Source organism: Mus caroli, unplaced genomic scaffold, assembly GCF_978045245.1.
Source record: "Mus caroli unplaced genomic scaffold, Mus_caroli_1 scaffold_6, whole genome shotgun sequence".
NCBI classification, from domain to species: Eukaryota; Metazoa; Chordata; class Mammalia; order Rodentia; family Muridae; genus Mus; species Mus caroli.
The window spans coordinates 32,813,188-32,829,868 of NW_028227261.1; the positions used below are offsets into that span (position 1 = coordinate 32,813,188).

A 16,681-nucleotide genomic window follows, 5' to 3' on the forward strand; every position below is an offset into this window, starting at 1 on the left:
TGTGCTGGAGCCTCTCCAGGATCCCCCCTACTCCCCGTGCTCACTGAGGGGCCTCCCTCCCTCCTGTGCTGGCTTCAGCTTTCTGTGGTGACCCTAGAGGTCAGTCTCTAGCTCACATCTATGCTCCAAGGTCCAAGATGGCCATCCACCTGTGTCCTAAACAGTTTTGGAGCAACTCCCATGCACATCCATAACCTAGCCCGGCATTCCCTGTCCCCAGCTCCACAAAGGCTGTAGGCCCCTCCTCCAGCACTTTGATAGGTTTTGTGAAGCAGCCTCGTGACCCCCAGTGTGTCCCATGTGCCCCTGGCCCGTGTCCAGTCTCATGACCTGTGTCTCTACTATACTTAGCATTCTTCATACCAGAGACAGACCACCCTCAAAGAAGGTTCTCAGGCACACACATACCCAGGCTCTGTGTTCAGAGTCCCCACTCACAACTGCTCAGTGCTTCAACAAGGACACACAGGAGGACCATAACACAGACAAGTTTTTATTACTTGGTACTGTATATCGAACCCAGAAATATAAACACATCTCTAGAGTTCCGCAAAGGAGCCTCCACCCACAACCAGTCCCTCCCCTGGGTGGGTGACCTCCCTCTGTCCAGTGAATAGCTCCATATATAAAAATAAATCTGGGGAGGGTCCCCAGTGACCCAGCACCCTGTATCATGCTGGTGCCTGTGCAGGGATGAGGCCTGGGACCCCTCAGGATTCTAGGACCTCCTCATGAGAGGGGAGGTCTACCCTGGACACCGAAGTCCTGCCAACACAGCCAGGGACCCCTCTGCAAACAGCTGGGGAGGGGAGGAGTTTGACCTTAATGACTGATGTAGCTGGAGATGAGGGTGAGGTTGATCACCCAAGACAGGGCACTGGTCCCCATGAGCCTTGGATGTTGGGCCAGTTTTCCCTAGAGGGAGGATGAAGGAAGAGCATGTGGGGATGCTTCGATAACCCCAGTTCTGTCAAAGGTGGGAGTGTCCCAGTATTCCCCAGTCACGGAGCTCAGTCAGGTGCCCAGGGAGCAGACAGCTGGAAATGGGGGAGGCTCTGAGGGAGCTGCTGCTGAGGGCAGGTCAAGGCCAAAGGCACTGCTGGGAGCCACTGCTCCCCACTCTGCGGTACTCCTCAAAGATGCAGTGTGGTTTACAGCCCCCCTCCAGGCTCTCTGTTAAGACATCCTTGCTTGGACCCTGAGCCTGCTGATGCCATTCACCCCAAGGAGAGGACACACTGCCCTGCAAGGCCTTGTTCAGTTTTGACTTTAAGAAGCCTTTTTGGACACCCCGCTATACAAACATCCACAATCTTGCCCATTCCCCTGTGCCTGGGGGGATCCCCTCCAAAGGTGTTCTCTATCCCGCCTACCCCTCTCCACTCCCACCTGCTCTGTCTCATCCCATGCCACCCCTCCTCCCTACATAGCAAAACAGGCATCTATCAGGGATCATGTAGACAAACTTAAACTTAACCTCCATTGTCCTGTCCACATCCAGCAGCCTTTCTGCCCTCCTGGGATGGCTTTGGTCTCAAGGCCCTTGCAGATAGGTCAGCTTAGCACCATACTCCTTCAAACGCTCTGAAGATCATACAGGGAGGCTCGCTGGAGGGAAACTCTTAGGTTGTGTACAGGGACTGAGCAGCCTGAAGGAGCTCACCCAGAGAGGATTCACTGTGCTCCCAGGGAGGAGTGCTAGTACCATAGGGCTGGGCAAACTCTCTCCAGGGCTAGGCTTCTCCCTGGATTTTGGTTTAGCATTGACCCTGGCTCTGAGACTATATATAGGCTCTGACTTCCCCAAGTATATAGTGGGGTTAGACCAGCCTATCACACCCCTTCCTCAGTCTCTTTCTCCTCCAGAATGTAGAAGAACACCCCTATTGTGCTCCTCTGAAATCAGTTGCAATCAAATCAGACATCCGGGCCTAGGGCAAGCACCAGGACTGTGTGTGGCCAAGTAGGAGCCTGGCTCTCATCCTGAACTGCCTACCCTCAGGCAAGAAGACATCAGCTCTGGAGTGTTCCCCTGGGGTCCAGACCCTGAGCTCAGCACCACTTGCCTGCTAGGGCCTTGGTACCAGTATACAGATAGACCTAGCCAAGGCACAGGACATAAGGGACACCACCCACTGGCTCAGGCTCCCGTACTCAGGTGCCTAGGCAGCTGTGGTCCCTGCCAGAACCAATGGGTCTCTCTCAGGGACCCTTTCTGCCTGGCAAGTCAAAAGCTCTCTAGGGAAATGAGATGCCCACTGATTAGGCCCAATCCCCACTGAGTGTGGAAGCTCAAGGGGCCTGAGCCAGGACAACAACCGAAACTCTCTCCCCCAACCAACACCCTTGACACCCCAATCTTCCCTTGACACCCTAACCTCCTTCCTACTGTTATGTCTGGGGTTCTATCCAGGGATCTGAACCTCGTTTTAGGACCACTAGGTCAGCAAGGTGTTGAGAGGAAAAATGAAATGGGACAACGTGGTACCAACCAGCTCAGGGCCCACTAAGGAAGAGCACGCCTCCCACCCAACGGGAGTGTAGCTTGCAGGTCCTTGGGCAGGGCTGAGCTGCTCACACTTGCACCCCCTGACCCTGTAGTTGTAGCACTCGAGTCTGCAGGGCACTGATCCCACTAAGGAGGGCTTCTCGATGCTCTGCGGAAGAGATGCCAAGGCTCCCCAGGTCCCTGCAAGGAGGAATAGTTATGTCCAACTGAGCCAATCCTTCTCCTACCCATCCCATGGAACCAACCCACTACTTCCCCTTCTCTGGACAGGAACCAGGTCCAGGACAGGTGGGGCTTTCCCAAGTAGGAAGGGGCTCCCTTGGGTTCCCTGAGCCCTGGCCTTGGCTTCTTAGACTCACTGGGCAGTCATCTCAGCCACGGCCTCTAGGCTCCCGTAGCCCGCTGCAGAGAAGTTGTCCTTGTAGCGGCACAGGTCTAGGGCCTCCAGCCAGGCACCCACGGAGCCAAAGGAGGGGAAGGTAGAAAAGGCACGGTCTGCCAGGGGCGTGGGAGGCCTGAGGAGCAGAGAAGCTACAGTCTGACAACAGCCAGGATGTGGCATAAGACCCAGTCACTCTTGAAAAGCAGCTCATGAAAAGACAAGGGGAAAAGTAAGATGACCACACCCAGTGATGATCGTGCCTCTCTTGGGCACCCAAAAGCCTCTGAAGACGTGGGTCAGGATACTCAAGTAAGTGGAAAGCTGAGCTGATTAAAGGGCAAATTCCAGGGCATGACTGCCTGATGAGGTAAGATGTGCCTGAAGCAGGTGGGGATGTCAGATGGGTCTGGACAATGGGCTGAGCTTCACACCTGAACAGGTACCAGGAGGTGGTTGGTTGCCATGGGGACTTGGGAGAATAGTTACAGACAGGTGATAGTTTGGCTGGCTGGTCTGGCTTGGGGTCAGTGAGGATGTACCTGAGACAGGTGGTCGAGGCACACTTGGAGGGTTCTGGCTCCTGCCCCATCTTGCTCAGGATGCTGTGGATCTGGGAGAACCTGGGCCGCTCACTTGGGTCTTTCTGCCAACACTCGAGCATCAGTCGGTGCAATTGGGAGGGACAGTTCCTGGGGGGTGGCAGCCGGAAGCCATCCTCCACGGCCTTGATTACCTAGGCTCCCAGAGATGGGAAGCAGACAGGATGCTTCCACCACACCACCACCACCACCACCACTACCACCCACCACCATCCCTGGGACTCTAGGCGGGATGGGAGTGAGAGGTCTGGTTGCTAAGAGGTCAGGGAGCTGGAGCCATACTTACATCTTGTCCAGACATATCCCAGTAGGGCCGCTCCCCAAAGGCCATCACCTCCCACATGACAATGCCAAAGCTCCACACATCACTTGCAGAACTGAAGTGGCCAAACTGTAGAGTCTCAGGAGCTGCCCAGAGCGCTGGGCTCCTGCCACTCTAGGTGGGTAAGCAGGGCAGAGCAGGAAAGCATTAAGTCACCAGCAGGCTTCATCCAGGCAGGCCACCAGCACCTACTACAGCCAGTCCCTCACCCCTCCACATCTGAGGAAGCTGCCAGGCTGACGCAGGCATGGTACCACCAGAGGGAAGAGACCAGGCAGGGAAGGAGGCTGAACGGAGAGAAAGAGCACGTGCGAGCAAAGAAGGGGCTCCTTACCATGGTAGTGTAGACAGCTTCTGCTCGATCCCGGGGACCGCGCCCGAAGCCAGAGATCTTACAGAGGAGGCCGCTGCTGACGAGCACTCGGCGGGCTGCAAGGCCCCGGTGAATGTAGCCCATCTCCGACAGATACTTCATGGCCGATGCCAGCCCAGGCAGCAGACCCATCAGCTGCGCAGCCACCAGCTCCCCCTCGTGATGCTAGGGGACGGGTGAGGACTGAAGCCAGGGCTTGTACACTCAGATCACCCAGGGAGCGTCTACATCCCTCTGGGATTTGGTGGACTGTGAGCATCGGGCCAGCCCGCCCAACGGGAGCACTGGCAACCCCAACCCCCAAAAGAAAAGAGAAGAGCCAAGAAAACCTGTGGCATCGATACTTCTCCACCCAGGGCTCCAACTGGCTACTCACCCTGAGGAAGTCGTCAAGGGCCCCTAGGTTCATGTACTCAGTGACAATCATCAAGGGGTTTCCTGTATCAGGGACAGAGACACACGGAGTTACTGCCTCTGCCTATGAACAGCGCCCCCTACCACCTCCACCTCAGCCCAAAGGGCCAGAAGCAAAGCCAAGTTTTCTAATCTTGCCACCCACCCAGCCCCACCCCCACCCACCCTGGTGCTGAGGTTTAAAAAAAAAAAAGGTCAACTGTCCATAGTGGGACAGAGACAAAGTCAGAGTAAACTGCAAGGAGTCAGCTGAGAAAGACCATTGAGAAGGTCATTCTGGGGTCAGCATGGCCACTCCAAGACAGGGGCCATCCTGAGTCACTAAAGCGGAAGTGAACTAAGGTTTGTGCCTGGGCCCACACCATAGCCTAGAGGGGCACCCCACCTGATGCCCACCCGAAGGATGTGCAATGCCAGGCCTGCCTCGGGTGTGCTAAGCACAGGGATGTGTAGTGCCAGGCCTACCTCGGGTGACAACGCCTTCCAGCCGCACAATGTGGCTATGGTCAAACTGCCCCAGGGTGAGAGCCTCAGCCAGGAAGCTGAGCCTCTGGGAGTCTGAGCAGCCATCCCTCAGAGTGTGCACGGCCACGGGCAGTTCCTGGCGACCGGGCAGCTGCAGGCAGCCGCAGCACAGGTCCCCAAATCGTCCTGTGAAGAAACAGGCATCTCAGACCTACAAATGGGGTAGACTGAAACAAGGTGACTCTGGCTCATGGGGTCCTTTCCAGGAAGCTCTTGAGCTTGAAGCATTTAACCTTGGTCTCCTTTTTTTTTCTTCTTTCCTCTTGGCCTTACTTAGTCTCCTGTGTGACAGAGACACAGTAACTTTGCACATGCTTGCCCATCAAAGGTCATTAGATGCTGCAAAGCCCAGGGCAAGTGACAACTACATCTGTCCTGCCCTACAGCTCTTCCTGCCTTCTGTGACGTGCGTTCTGGGGAGAGGCCTTTTTCTTGGAGCACAGTAACAAGCCAGCAAGGTGCCCTGAGCCTGCGGAGTTCCCATAGCAGCCTTTTAGGCAAGAAATTGAGGTTCAGAGCTGACGAGGGTGAGCCTCTTAGTCACTCCGCTAATCCATCATCAGACCTCAGGTGTGTCTGGCCCGAAGCTTCCTGGAAAAACCTCTCCTCACTACTCCATAAAAGCCTGGGTCTAAATTTGAGACTGCCTGGAGAAAGGTCCGGAGGCAGATGTCCCACAGTGACCTAGGGAACAGATCAAGAGAGTGCAGAGCCACAGATACTTCAGGTGGGCGAGGGGCTTTCTGGGAAGGGGTGCCCTTAGTGCAGAGGCGGGGCTTTGGGCCATGGGTGGGGGACAAGCTTTCAGAAAAGAGGTGGCGAAAACGTGGGGCTTTCCATAGTGGGTGTTGCCTGGTGGGTGGGGTTTAGCCAGTGGGCGGAGCTCCCTGATGGATCCAGGCTTCTGGGGTCCAGGGCTTGCCTGCTCCCAGGCTCTTCTCCAGGGTGACGCTTTTGGCATCTAGCTCTTTGGCAAACAGATGCACAGCCTGCAACGGGTCCCCGCAGCTTTGGGGGTCCAGGAACGTGCGTCGTGTCGGGACTTTGACTGAGAACAGAGGAAGAGAAAGTGAGAATGAGGGAAGGGGCCTCATTGCTGGGATAACAGGAGGTGGCAGCTGGGAAGGAGCCAAAGACAGAGGTCTGTGCGGCATGGACAACTCACAGTGGAAATACAGTTCCTCTTCATCATGGGCGTTGCCACTTCCTTTGCCATCGCAGGGCCTGTGGGGACACAGAGGCATCCTTTCACCAGGCGACCCCAGCCCTTCCCACTTCACCAGCGCCCAGGGCAGCACCTCTTGGTCCCTTCAGAAAGAAAATCTCAGCCGGGCGTGGTGGCGCACGCCTTTAATCCCAGCACTCGGGAGGCAGAGGCAGGCAGATTTCTGAGTTCGAGGACAGCCTGGTCTACAAAGTGAGTTCCAGGACAGCCAGGACTACACAGAGAAACCCTGTCTCGAAAAAAAAAAAAAAAAAAAAAGCTCCTTCCACCTTGTGGGTTCTTGCGTGCCCTTCTCCACTACGCCATCGGTTGGTTGGTTGGTTGGTTGGTTGGTTGGTTGGTTGGTTTGATTTTTCAGGACAGGGTTTCTCTGTGTAGTATTGGCTATCCTGGAACTCACTCTGTAGACCAGGCTGGCCTACAGAGATTGTGGTGGCTTGAATATGCTTGGCCCAGGGCATGGCACTATTAGGAGGTGTGACCTTGTTAGAGTAGGTGTGTCACTGTGGGTGTGAGTTTTGAGACCCTCCTCCTAGCTGGCTGGAAACAGTCTCCTCCTAGCAGCCTGCAGATGAAGATGTAGAACTCTCACTTCTTCCTGAACCATGCTCCTACCTTGATATAATGGACTGAACCTCTGAACCTGTAAGCCAGCCCCAATTAAATGTTGCCCTTATAAGAGTTGTCTTGGTCTTGGTGTCTGTTCACAGCAGTAAAACCCTAACAAAAACAGGGATCTACCTGCCTCTGCCTCCCAAATGAGGAGATTAAAGGTATGTGCCACTATGCCTGGCTCACTAAGCCATGTTTACAACCCCCCCTTTCTTCCTTCCTTTTTTTGGGGGGGAGGGTTTTTTTTTTTTCAAGAAAGTGTTTCTTTGTGTAGCCCTGGCTGTCCTGGAACTCACTCTGTAGACCAGGCTGGCCTTGAACTTAGAAATCCGCCTGCCTCTGCCTCCCAAGTGCTGGGATTAAAGGCATGTGCCATCACTGCCCAGTATATTTCAATCTTTTAAAAATTACCTTGGGCCGGGCATGGTGGTGCATGGCTTTAATCCCAGCACTTGGGAGGCAAAGACACTGACTGCTCTTCCTAAGGTCTTGAGTTCAAATCCCAGAAACCACATGGTGGCTCACAACCATCTGTAATGAGATCTGATGCCCTCTTCTGGGGTGTCTGAAGACACCCTTCTTAAAAATTACCTCTCTCAGGCTGGAGAGATGGCTCAGTAGTTAAGAGCCCTGACTGCTCTTTCAGAGATTCTGAGTTCAATTCTCAGCAACCACATGGTGGCTCATAACCATGTAATGGGATCTGATGCCCTCTTCTGGCATGCAGGTGTACATGCAGATGGAGCACTCTTAAATAAATACATAAATAAATAAATCTTTTTTAAAAATTACCTCTTTGTGTGTGTGTGTGTGTATGCATGTATGCATGTATGTATGCGTGCACGTGTGCACGAACGTGCTATGACTGGCACTCCTGTGGAAGTCAGAAAACGAGGGAACAGTTTCTCTCCTTCCACTATGTGGGTTCCAGGGATTGAACTCAGGTCACCAAACTTGATGGCAAGCACTTTTTCGCACTTCACCACCCCTGCTGAAAGATTCTTCCCCTACCGCCCCCCCCCCCATTCTTTGCCTTTTGCTGCCTTAGTCACAGCTGTAGCCATGGTTTGCAGTCTGACAACCTTTTCCTCTCAGCACACAGACAACCCGAAGCCCATCCCTCTAGCTCTTCAGTGCCATCACTGTTCCTGGTGATTTTGCTTTGAGCAAACTCCAGAGATGTGCAAGTCTACACTCCTGGCCCAAAGCTCCATACTACCCTGTCAGGAGTAACAGGCTGATCTTTCCTGAGCCAGAGGCAAAGCCCAGGGCAATGTGGATCTGGAGACATGAGACTGGCCTTCCCTGGCCCCACGAAGGCTCTGGCTTTTGTTCTGGGAGCAAAGGAAAGCTGGTGGGGACCTGGAGCAAGGAAATGCTCTGACTTAATTTATATTTTATATGTTTTGGTTTTTTTTCCCCAGCTTACACTTAAGAAGACCCCGGCAGCCAGAAGGGAGCCATCTATAGTTCCCTCAGGAGATGGCAGTAGCTTGAGCTATGGGATGACCAATCCTGTGAGAGATCTGTGGAAGGACAAGATGACAGGACCATAGGGCTTGGAGACTGCAGGTAGCTGAACCAAAGATCGAGGAGCCCAGAGAGCTCACGGAGAGCTACTGCCAAGCAAAACAGGAAAGTTTAGATGCCTTAGCTTGCTACAGCAGGCTTATAGTGTGGATTTATTAACTCCTGGGTGGTGGGAGATGCAGAGGAGTCTATGAGTAGGGAATCTGATGGAAGGTGAAGCTGTTCTGAAAATACAAACCAGGGCTCTGTACTCTGCCAGGAGGGGGTCAGGGGGTCGGGGGGTGGGGGGGTGGGGGCGTGGCGACGAGGGAGCCTGAAAGGAAGAACTGGGAATGATCAGGCTAGAGTGAGGGGAAGAGAGCTGCAGAGGGGGATGGGAAGAGGATGGGAAGGGGATGCAGAAGAGGATGGGAAGGAGATGGGAAGAGGATGCAGAAGAGGAATAGAAGTGGGCTGTCACAGGAACCGAGGGAAGAGAAAGCATAGGAGACAAGGTCCTACCGAGGAAGGAAGTAGGATTGGGGAACAGTTTTGCAAAAGGGAGATGTGTCACAGGAGAGAATGGCATGAAAGGACTCTGACGCATGCCCTTTGCAATCCACTGTGAGCTCTTGCATCCCAGCATTCCCACACAGTGGCTGTGGAACTGAGTGGCTCATTTTTTTTCCTATGTAATAAAACCATAATGAAGACAGCTCTTTACCTAATAAAAAGTACATATAAAAAAAAAAAAGACAGCCCTGCCTACAACACCATGCTAACAAAGAGTTTACAGACATAGTGTGGGTGTTTTACTTTTGTTTCTTGTTTTGTTGCTGTGAGTTGGTCTCATTTTGTAATCCTGGCTGTCTTGCAACTCCATATATAGACCAGGCTAACCTCAAAGGTGTGTACCATCACACTGGCATATGGTGTGAATTTGGACTGTCCCCCAAAGGCTTGAGTGCTAAACGACGTGGTCCACAGCCTGGGGTGAAAAAGGAGGTGGTGGGGCCTTTGGGAGATGTGCTCTGGGAGAAATAAATTGGGCCACTGAGGACATGCCCTTTAGGAGAACATTGTGACCCCAGTCCCTTCCTGATTTTCTGCTTGCTGGCTGCCAATGAAGTGAGCCTCTGCTATGAGCTCCTATTGTGATAACTTGCTACCCACAAGACCAAGGCTACTTGATCAAACTACTGAAACTGTGAGTCTCCCAAAACTTTTCTTTGTCATGAGTTGACTGTGTTGTACATTTTGTCACAGCAACAGATGGCTAACATACTTACTAAGGCTCAGTGTGTGGTCTGGATGAGAATGGCCCCATAGTCTCATATGCCTTGTCTCAAGCTAGTGGAACTATCTAGGAAGGATCAGGGAGGTATGGCCTTGTTGGAGTAGATGTGACCACACACACACGCACACACACACACACACACACATGAATACCCCACATCCACTCTCGCCCATAAATATACACATGCCTAAAAACAAACCTTTAAAAAGAAAATCTTGTAATTCAATCCATTACTTGGTATGGTAACTTATTTACTCTTGTCCTGAAGTGGGCAGCTAGGCTGTAGCTAATCCTAGCCTGTTCCAGTACATTGGTAACTCTCCTGCCTCCACAGCCCTGATGGTTAAAGCCAGGATGCTCCCAGCAGCTGCCCATCCCTGATGTCCCAGCAGACCCAGAGTACGGTAAGTCCTGTGAGGCTCTGTGAGGAAGGAGTTCCCATGCTTGCCCTGCTTCTCCTCCTTGTCCTCCCTCCCCCACCCCTTTTGAGACAGTGTCTCTCTGTTGTGCTCTGGCGATCTTGGAACTCTCTATGGAGACCAAGCTAGCCTTGAACTCACAGTTCCACTTGCCTCTGTCTCCTCAGTGCTCATGCCTTTGATCCCAGCTTGTCACATCTGCCTGACACAAATGGCTCCTGGAGCTGCCGGACAATCATCTCTCCTCTGTCACCAGCTTTGGTCAAGGCCATGCAAATAGCCAGTATCAAAGAAACACTCACTCTTCCTCTAGCCCGCGGGTGGCTCAGACCCTTGAGATGAGGCTCCCCAGCCAGCCCGCTTTGCCTCAACGCCCAGCTCCAACCCACCAGCTCTGCCTACCACAGCCCCAGAATGGGGTTGCCAGGGACCCCTGGATGTAGCATGGGGCCCCAGGCAGGGTGGGGATACACACTGCTAATAAGTCTCTGCTTTGTGCAAAGGAAATGGAGTCTTCTTCCAACCAGACCTGGCCCCTCCCTTTCTTTCCCCCAGTCCCCTCCCTCATCTTCCCCACTGTTTTTTGCCTGCAAGCTTCTTAGAGGAGAGGGGCGTGGCTCAGACGGATGAGTTTCCCAACCTGCCCCCCTCTCTCCCACCCACTTACTGACTTTTTCCTCTTTGCTTGTGTTCAAGATCCCCCCGGGGGCCAGAGCCCCGGCCCGCGAGGCACTCGGGAGAATCCTAATCGCACAGGAGCAGCTGGAGCTTGATTCCATCCTCCGCGATGCCTTCTGACATTTAATGAGTTAAGGAGCTAAATCCCCTTCATCCCAGCACGGCTGAGCTAGCTGCAGTGCCTGCAGCTGGTGCGTGAGCAGCGTGTGGGGGAGGGGCCGCCCTGGTCACACTGCTACCTTTTTGAAGGGAGGGGAAGGCAAGGGTCCAGGACGGCCTCAAATTCTATATGTAGCTGAAGTAGGGCTTGAACCCCTGACCTCCCTGCCTCCACAACCTAAGTGCTGGGGTCGCTGGCGTGTGTTCCCTGGCGGCATTGGAATCTATGCAGCAGTGTGCTTGAGTCTCAGTCTGTGAACTTGGTGTGTGTGTTGCACTTATAGGTTCTTGTGTGTACATATTTTATGCACATGGGGACAGAACCTACCAGAGGTCCCCGGGGTGAAACCAGCTACCTACCTCCTCCAGATGGCCAGCACACTCATCACGGAGCCCAGGACCAAGAGGGCTGAGATGGTCACCACGGTGACAACCACTGCAGGGCTCTGGTCCCTGGACCCTGGGGCAACTAGAGAGGAAAAACAAAAAACAAAACAGGGGGCTGAGGTAGGCAAAGGACTAGGCTCCTGGGCAAGCACCAAGGCCAGGAGAATCCCTCAGACGTTTGGTGCACAGTGACCAACACCCAAGGTGGCAATTAGTGTGCCAAACCCCTCTGCTTGCAGGCAGGGCCTCCCAACTGTAGCTTAGCTCTGAGAGGAGGCAAGAGTCCCGGTTGCTGGGGTTGGCCTCCCCTTATGCCTTTTTTTTTTTTTTTAAATTATATTTAAGTACACTATAGCTGTCTTCAGACCCTCCAGTAGAGGGCGCCGGATGGTTGTGAGCCACCATGTGGTTGCTGGGAATTGAACTCAGGACCTTCAAACGAGCAGTCAGTGCTCTTAACCGCTGAGCCATCTCTCCAGCCCCCCTTATGCCTTTCAAGGCAACAAGTGACTTCCAGAAGCTCTGCAGAGTCACAGCCTCTGCTCTGAGTCCCTTCCCCAGCACGGAGTATCCGCCAACAGCAGTGCCTCAACATCGAGCATGCCTGTGTCTAAGACAGGCTGCTTCATACCTGAACTTCATACCATCTGGCCTCATCACTCCACAAGTCCTGGGAGGGTCACAGTCTCCAGTTAAAGCAGAGGAGACAAGTTGAGGAAAGTTACCTAATTCGTCCAAAATCACACAGCTTCTAAGTGGTGGGAACACAGGGTTTTGATTTCGTTTTCAAAATGGCGTAATCTTGTAACCTGGGCTGACCCCCAACTTATGTAGCCAAGGGTGACTCTGAACTCCTGACCCTTCTGCCTCTGCCTCCCAAGTGCTGAGATTACATCATGTGCCACCACACCCAGGTGAACCCAAGACTGGAACCTGCCCCCCAAATCCTCTGCCTAATGTCAAAGCAGCTTCGAAACTGGACAGACACTCACAGGACCCCAGTCTGCAGGCCCAGACTGAGAGACAAGAGTAAATAAGTTAGTAAGCAATATAAACAATACTTAACTATAGAGAAAACCATACCCAGAGCAGGGTGGAGGGCTGGGAGACCGAAAGACACAGAGTCTGCATCCCAGGCCCACATGCACAAGTGGGGCCTGGGAAATGATAAGCAGCCCACAGAACTGGAGGATACACCCTACAGAGGCAGAGGGGAGCAGGGTGGAAGCTGAATCTGGGAATGGAGGGATATTGGGGAGGCACATCTAGAGGACCTTGGATGCAGGCTAAAGAGAACGAACTGTCCAGGAGGAGTGAACTGCCTGTTCCTGCCTGGCTGGAGAGGGAAGGACAGAGATAGCTTCTGGAGTTGGGAGTCAGGATGGGAAGGAGGGTGTGAAGAGGCACAGGACGCTGAGTAGAAAGATGGCTTTCTGTAGTAGGCTTAGGGTGAGGAAGGCAGAGGAGGCTGGCTCAAGCCTGGGGACCAGGCAATGTAGCCAGTCCAACAGGGCATGGTGAGGTGGGCTCAGGTGGCCTCCACTACCAAACGCCTTCCTTACTCGCTTCCACTTGTTCAAATATTCCCCAGTCTCAAGACATGGCTCTCATCTGCTCTTGCCAGCACCTGTCCATCTTCCCCGATCCAGGGCTGTCTCCATATTTCATCTTCACCTCTCTTCAGGCTCCCAGCATTTCCTATCTTGGATTACAGTTGTGGAGCAGGTTGGGAAGAATTCTTATCTTGACAGCAGGTGCCAGGATGCCTCTTAGGGGGAGCTGCCTTTGTTGGGGTAAATACTATGATGAGCTGCCCAGGGTGAGATCCTGAGGGCTAGGGCCAGCAGGTGAGCAACAGAGAGAGAGTCAAGCTTAGAGCTGTGTGCTGAAGGGGGATGGGGGATGGGGGTTACTGGAAGGCAGGGGAAGAAGCGGGCAAGGCACCAGGAAGGAGGCCATTGAAAGATAGGGAGTTCAGCTTTCTTTTGTCGTTGGAACTTTATTGAGAAGTGGTTTATACACCATTCACTTCTCCCTCCCTCCCTCCCTCTCTCCCTCCCTCTCTCCCTCCTCTGTCCCTTCCATTCTTCTTTCCTCTCCCTCTCTCTCCCTCCCTTCCTATCTTGTTTCTTTTTTCTTTTTTTCTTTGTATTTATATGAGTACACTGTAGCTGTCTATAGACACACCAGAAGAGGGCATCAGATCCCATTACAGATGTGATGTGAGCCATCATGTGGTTGCTGGTATTTGAACTCAGGACCTCTGGAAGAGCAGACAGTGCTCTTAACCACGAGCCATCTCTCCAGCTCCCTTTCTTGTTTCTGGAGGCAGGATTTCATGTGGCCCAGGCTGGCCTCAAACTCTTGGGTTCCCCTTCCTTCCCTCCCACACGCTGGGGGATTATACTCGTTCACCTCCAGCTCTACTACTTATTGATGTCATCTCTGCTGACCTTGAGTTCTATGTAGAGGCACTTGGCCCTCAACGGTTCTTTCTCAAGCTTTCCAAGTGCCCGGATTAGTGGCCTGTGCCCCTTCCTGGTCTCAAGTTGCCTTCACATGCTAAGCCTGGAGAGGATGGCAGACAGTGCATCAAGGAGGACCAGAGGGAAAAGCAGCAGGGAGGATCCGGCAAGGCCCAGAGAGAGGTGATCTTGACAAGGCTGGGTCAGGATGTTTCATAAAGAGTCATCTTCCAAGGAGGGGCACACCAGCTGGCACAGGTGTTAGGGGTCCCTGTGCTCCAGGGAAGATGACCAGTGGGTTACTACTGCAGGTGGATCTCAAATTCTCTAAGATGTGAAGTGGCTTTTATTTCCCCCTTTGTTTGTTTGTTTGGGTCAGGTTTTGTTGTTGATTTTGGTTTTCAGCTTTTTGAGACAGAGTTTCACTGTGTACCCCTGGCTGTCCTGGAACTCACTCTGGAGATCAGGTTGGCCTTGAACTCAGGAGATCTGCCAGCTCTGCTTCCCTAGTGCTGGGATTAAAGACCTGAAGCTCTTCTGTGACTCCCTTCTGGACTCCCTTAATCCCTCCCCTTGTCTCTCCTGCTGCCTGCATCCAGAATCTTCTAAGCACTCACACACATCACTTACCTTCCCCTGGAGTCTGCACTTCGATGCTTGGACTGAAGCTCTGGGCCTCCCACGAAGGTCCTGGGGATGCCGCCCGGATCTGAAAAACGTATCTGGTAGCAGGCTTCAGGTTGGTGACAGTGACAGCCGGTGCTCCTGTCTTCACTGTGGAGTAAGTCTGTTCACTCTGACCCTGGAGAAGATGGAGTAGTGAGGCCCCAACCCAAGAGGCTGAGAGGAGGGTGGGACAGAGAGACGCAAGGGACTACCCTGAAATTGGGGGGCGGGGGAACCTGACCCACATCATCTGAGAGACAGCAGCAATTTCTTCCATAGAATCCCCAGTGCCTCTCTCCTCAAGACTCAACCCCATAATAGGGCAGAGCTTCCTTTGCAGGGTTGAGTAGGTGGTGGCTACCAGAGTTTGGCCATCCAGGGATGAGGCAGGCCAGAGCAAAAACAAGCCTCACATAGCCACCTGCCCTGTCCTTGGTAATCACAAGGCTTTTCATCTCCCTGTCATCTGATTTGCAAAGCAGAGGAGAGCAAGGATTATCTTGTTGGCTTTGCTCTGTTTGGATTCCCAGATGAGGCACCCAGACTCCAGGGGTAAAGACAGACTTAGCTGGAGGCTCAGGAGAGTGCAGACTGTAACTTGTGAGCAGCTACTTCCTGTGCTGGGTCTTAGGCAGCCCTTGTGAAGCCTCCCCTACTCACCCCGTGCTCTCCACCCCCAGCCTTGTTAAGGAAGGGCCAGCCAGGGTGACATTTTTAAATCTTTCAGGTCTGACCTTTGCTGTACCCCAGTACATCTGACACCCAAAGTTCCTCTCTAGGCTCAAACTTCTCCCCCAACGCCATCTCTCCAGCCCACAGCTTTGATCTGAGCTTTAGACTTATAGGAAATCCACCTCGATGGCTGACGAGCCTCATACAAAGAAAGACCATGTTCACCAAGAAGCCCTGCCTGCTCCCCTCCTCTCAGCCAGCAGCTCCCCATCCTGGTCACCCAGGCTCATACATCCAAAAGTGACATGGCGACCCGGTTTTTTCCTGGGCACCAACTGTCACAGCTCTCGACAGACTTCTATTAATCAAAGCCATTATCTGACTCAGCAAAGCCCTACATAGCGCTGAGGGAGTGGAATCTTGTCACCCTCGGGAAGAAGTTTCTCTTTAATGAATTAATTTGCATAAAAGTGAGGCACCATTTCCCAGATGATCACGTCCCAGAGCTAAAGACGCCAAATTGATGGGGAAAGAGAGCATGGGGTGGGAAACAACTCCATTCATCAAATCACAGCTGAAGTATCGCTAACCGCAGATTGAAAATGCAATGGAGAAGAGAAAGGTGGCCCGGGAGCCAAATGCCTGTAATCCCAGCACGTGGGAGGTGGAGGCAGGAGGCTAGTTGGGGCTACAGAAGGCCTGATCTCAAAATAAAAATAAATAACTAAACCACAAATAAAAGAGGAGGAGAAGAAAGCCAGGCGTGGTGGCGCACGCCTTTAATCCCAGCCCTTGGGAAGCAGAAGCAGGCAGATTTCTGAGTTCGAGGCCAGCCTGGTCTACAAAGTGAGTTCCAGGACAGCCAGGGCTATACAGAGAAACCCAGTCTCAAAAAGAAAAAAAAAAAAAAAAAAAAGAGGAGGATAAGAAAAGAGAAGGCCATAAGGTTATGTGTGAGGAGGGGCATTAGAGGGAGGCAGCCTGGGGTGGGGATAGGGACAAGAATCACAGCATTAGGCAGAAGGCTGGGTGTGGCGCGCATGCCCACAACGCCTTCAATCCCAGCAGGCAGGAGTTAGAGATTAGGTTTATGAGGAGACAGAGACAAGATCTATCTTGACAGAGGTCAAGATAAACTCAAGGCTATCCTGGTCTACACAGTGAATCCCAGACCAACTAAGGCTCCACAGAGAGAACCTGTCTCAAAGCAAACAAAAAAGTTTCTCACAAGGCTCTGTTTGCTATATAGAAAGCTGAGGATGGTGGTCTAGAGGCTGAGGTCAGCAGGGCTACATGGCAAGACCCTATCTCAAAACTAAAATAACTCTATGGATTTGATGGTGAGCATTTATTTATTTAGACAGGGTTTGTTTGTTTTTTTTTTTCTATGTATCCCAGGCTGACCTCCAATTCAGAGATCTGCCTGCCTTTGCTGGAATTTAAGGTGTGTGCACCATCATATATACAT

At 52.7% G+C, this 16,681-nt stretch overlaps 1 protein-coding gene across 1 annotated transcript in view; it reads right to left on the bottom strand.

The window, feature by feature from the left end:
- Positions 1 to 488: 488 nt before the first annotated feature.
- Epha10 (EPH receptor A10) overlaps positions 489 to 16,681 on the bottom strand; it is a 34,625-nt gene continuing 18,432 nt past the window's right edge. Inside the window, exons 7-17 of the mRNA XM_021161184.3 lie at positions 14,506 to 14,677; positions 11,384 to 11,492; positions 6,290 to 6,348; positions 6,047 to 6,172; positions 5,065 to 5,250; positions 4,562 to 4,623; positions 4,147 to 4,350; positions 3,777 to 3,926; positions 3,431 to 3,624; positions 2,869 to 3,024; positions 489 to 2,689 (exon numbers count right to left, since the gene is read on the bottom strand). Of these exons, the coding sequence (XP_021016843.1) occupies positions 2,575 to 2,689; positions 2,869 to 3,024; positions 3,431 to 3,624; positions 3,777 to 3,926; positions 4,147 to 4,350; positions 4,562 to 4,623; positions 5,065 to 5,250; positions 6,047 to 6,172; positions 6,290 to 6,348; positions 11,384 to 11,492; positions 14,506 to 14,677 (1,533 nt within the window). The 3' untranslated portion in view covers positions 489 to 2,574. The remainder of the gene's footprint in view (positions 2,690 to 2,868; positions 3,025 to 3,430; positions 3,625 to 3,776; positions 3,927 to 4,146; positions 4,351 to 4,561; positions 4,624 to 5,064; positions 5,251 to 6,046; positions 6,173 to 6,289; positions 6,349 to 11,383; positions 11,493 to 14,505; positions 14,678 to 16,681) is intronic.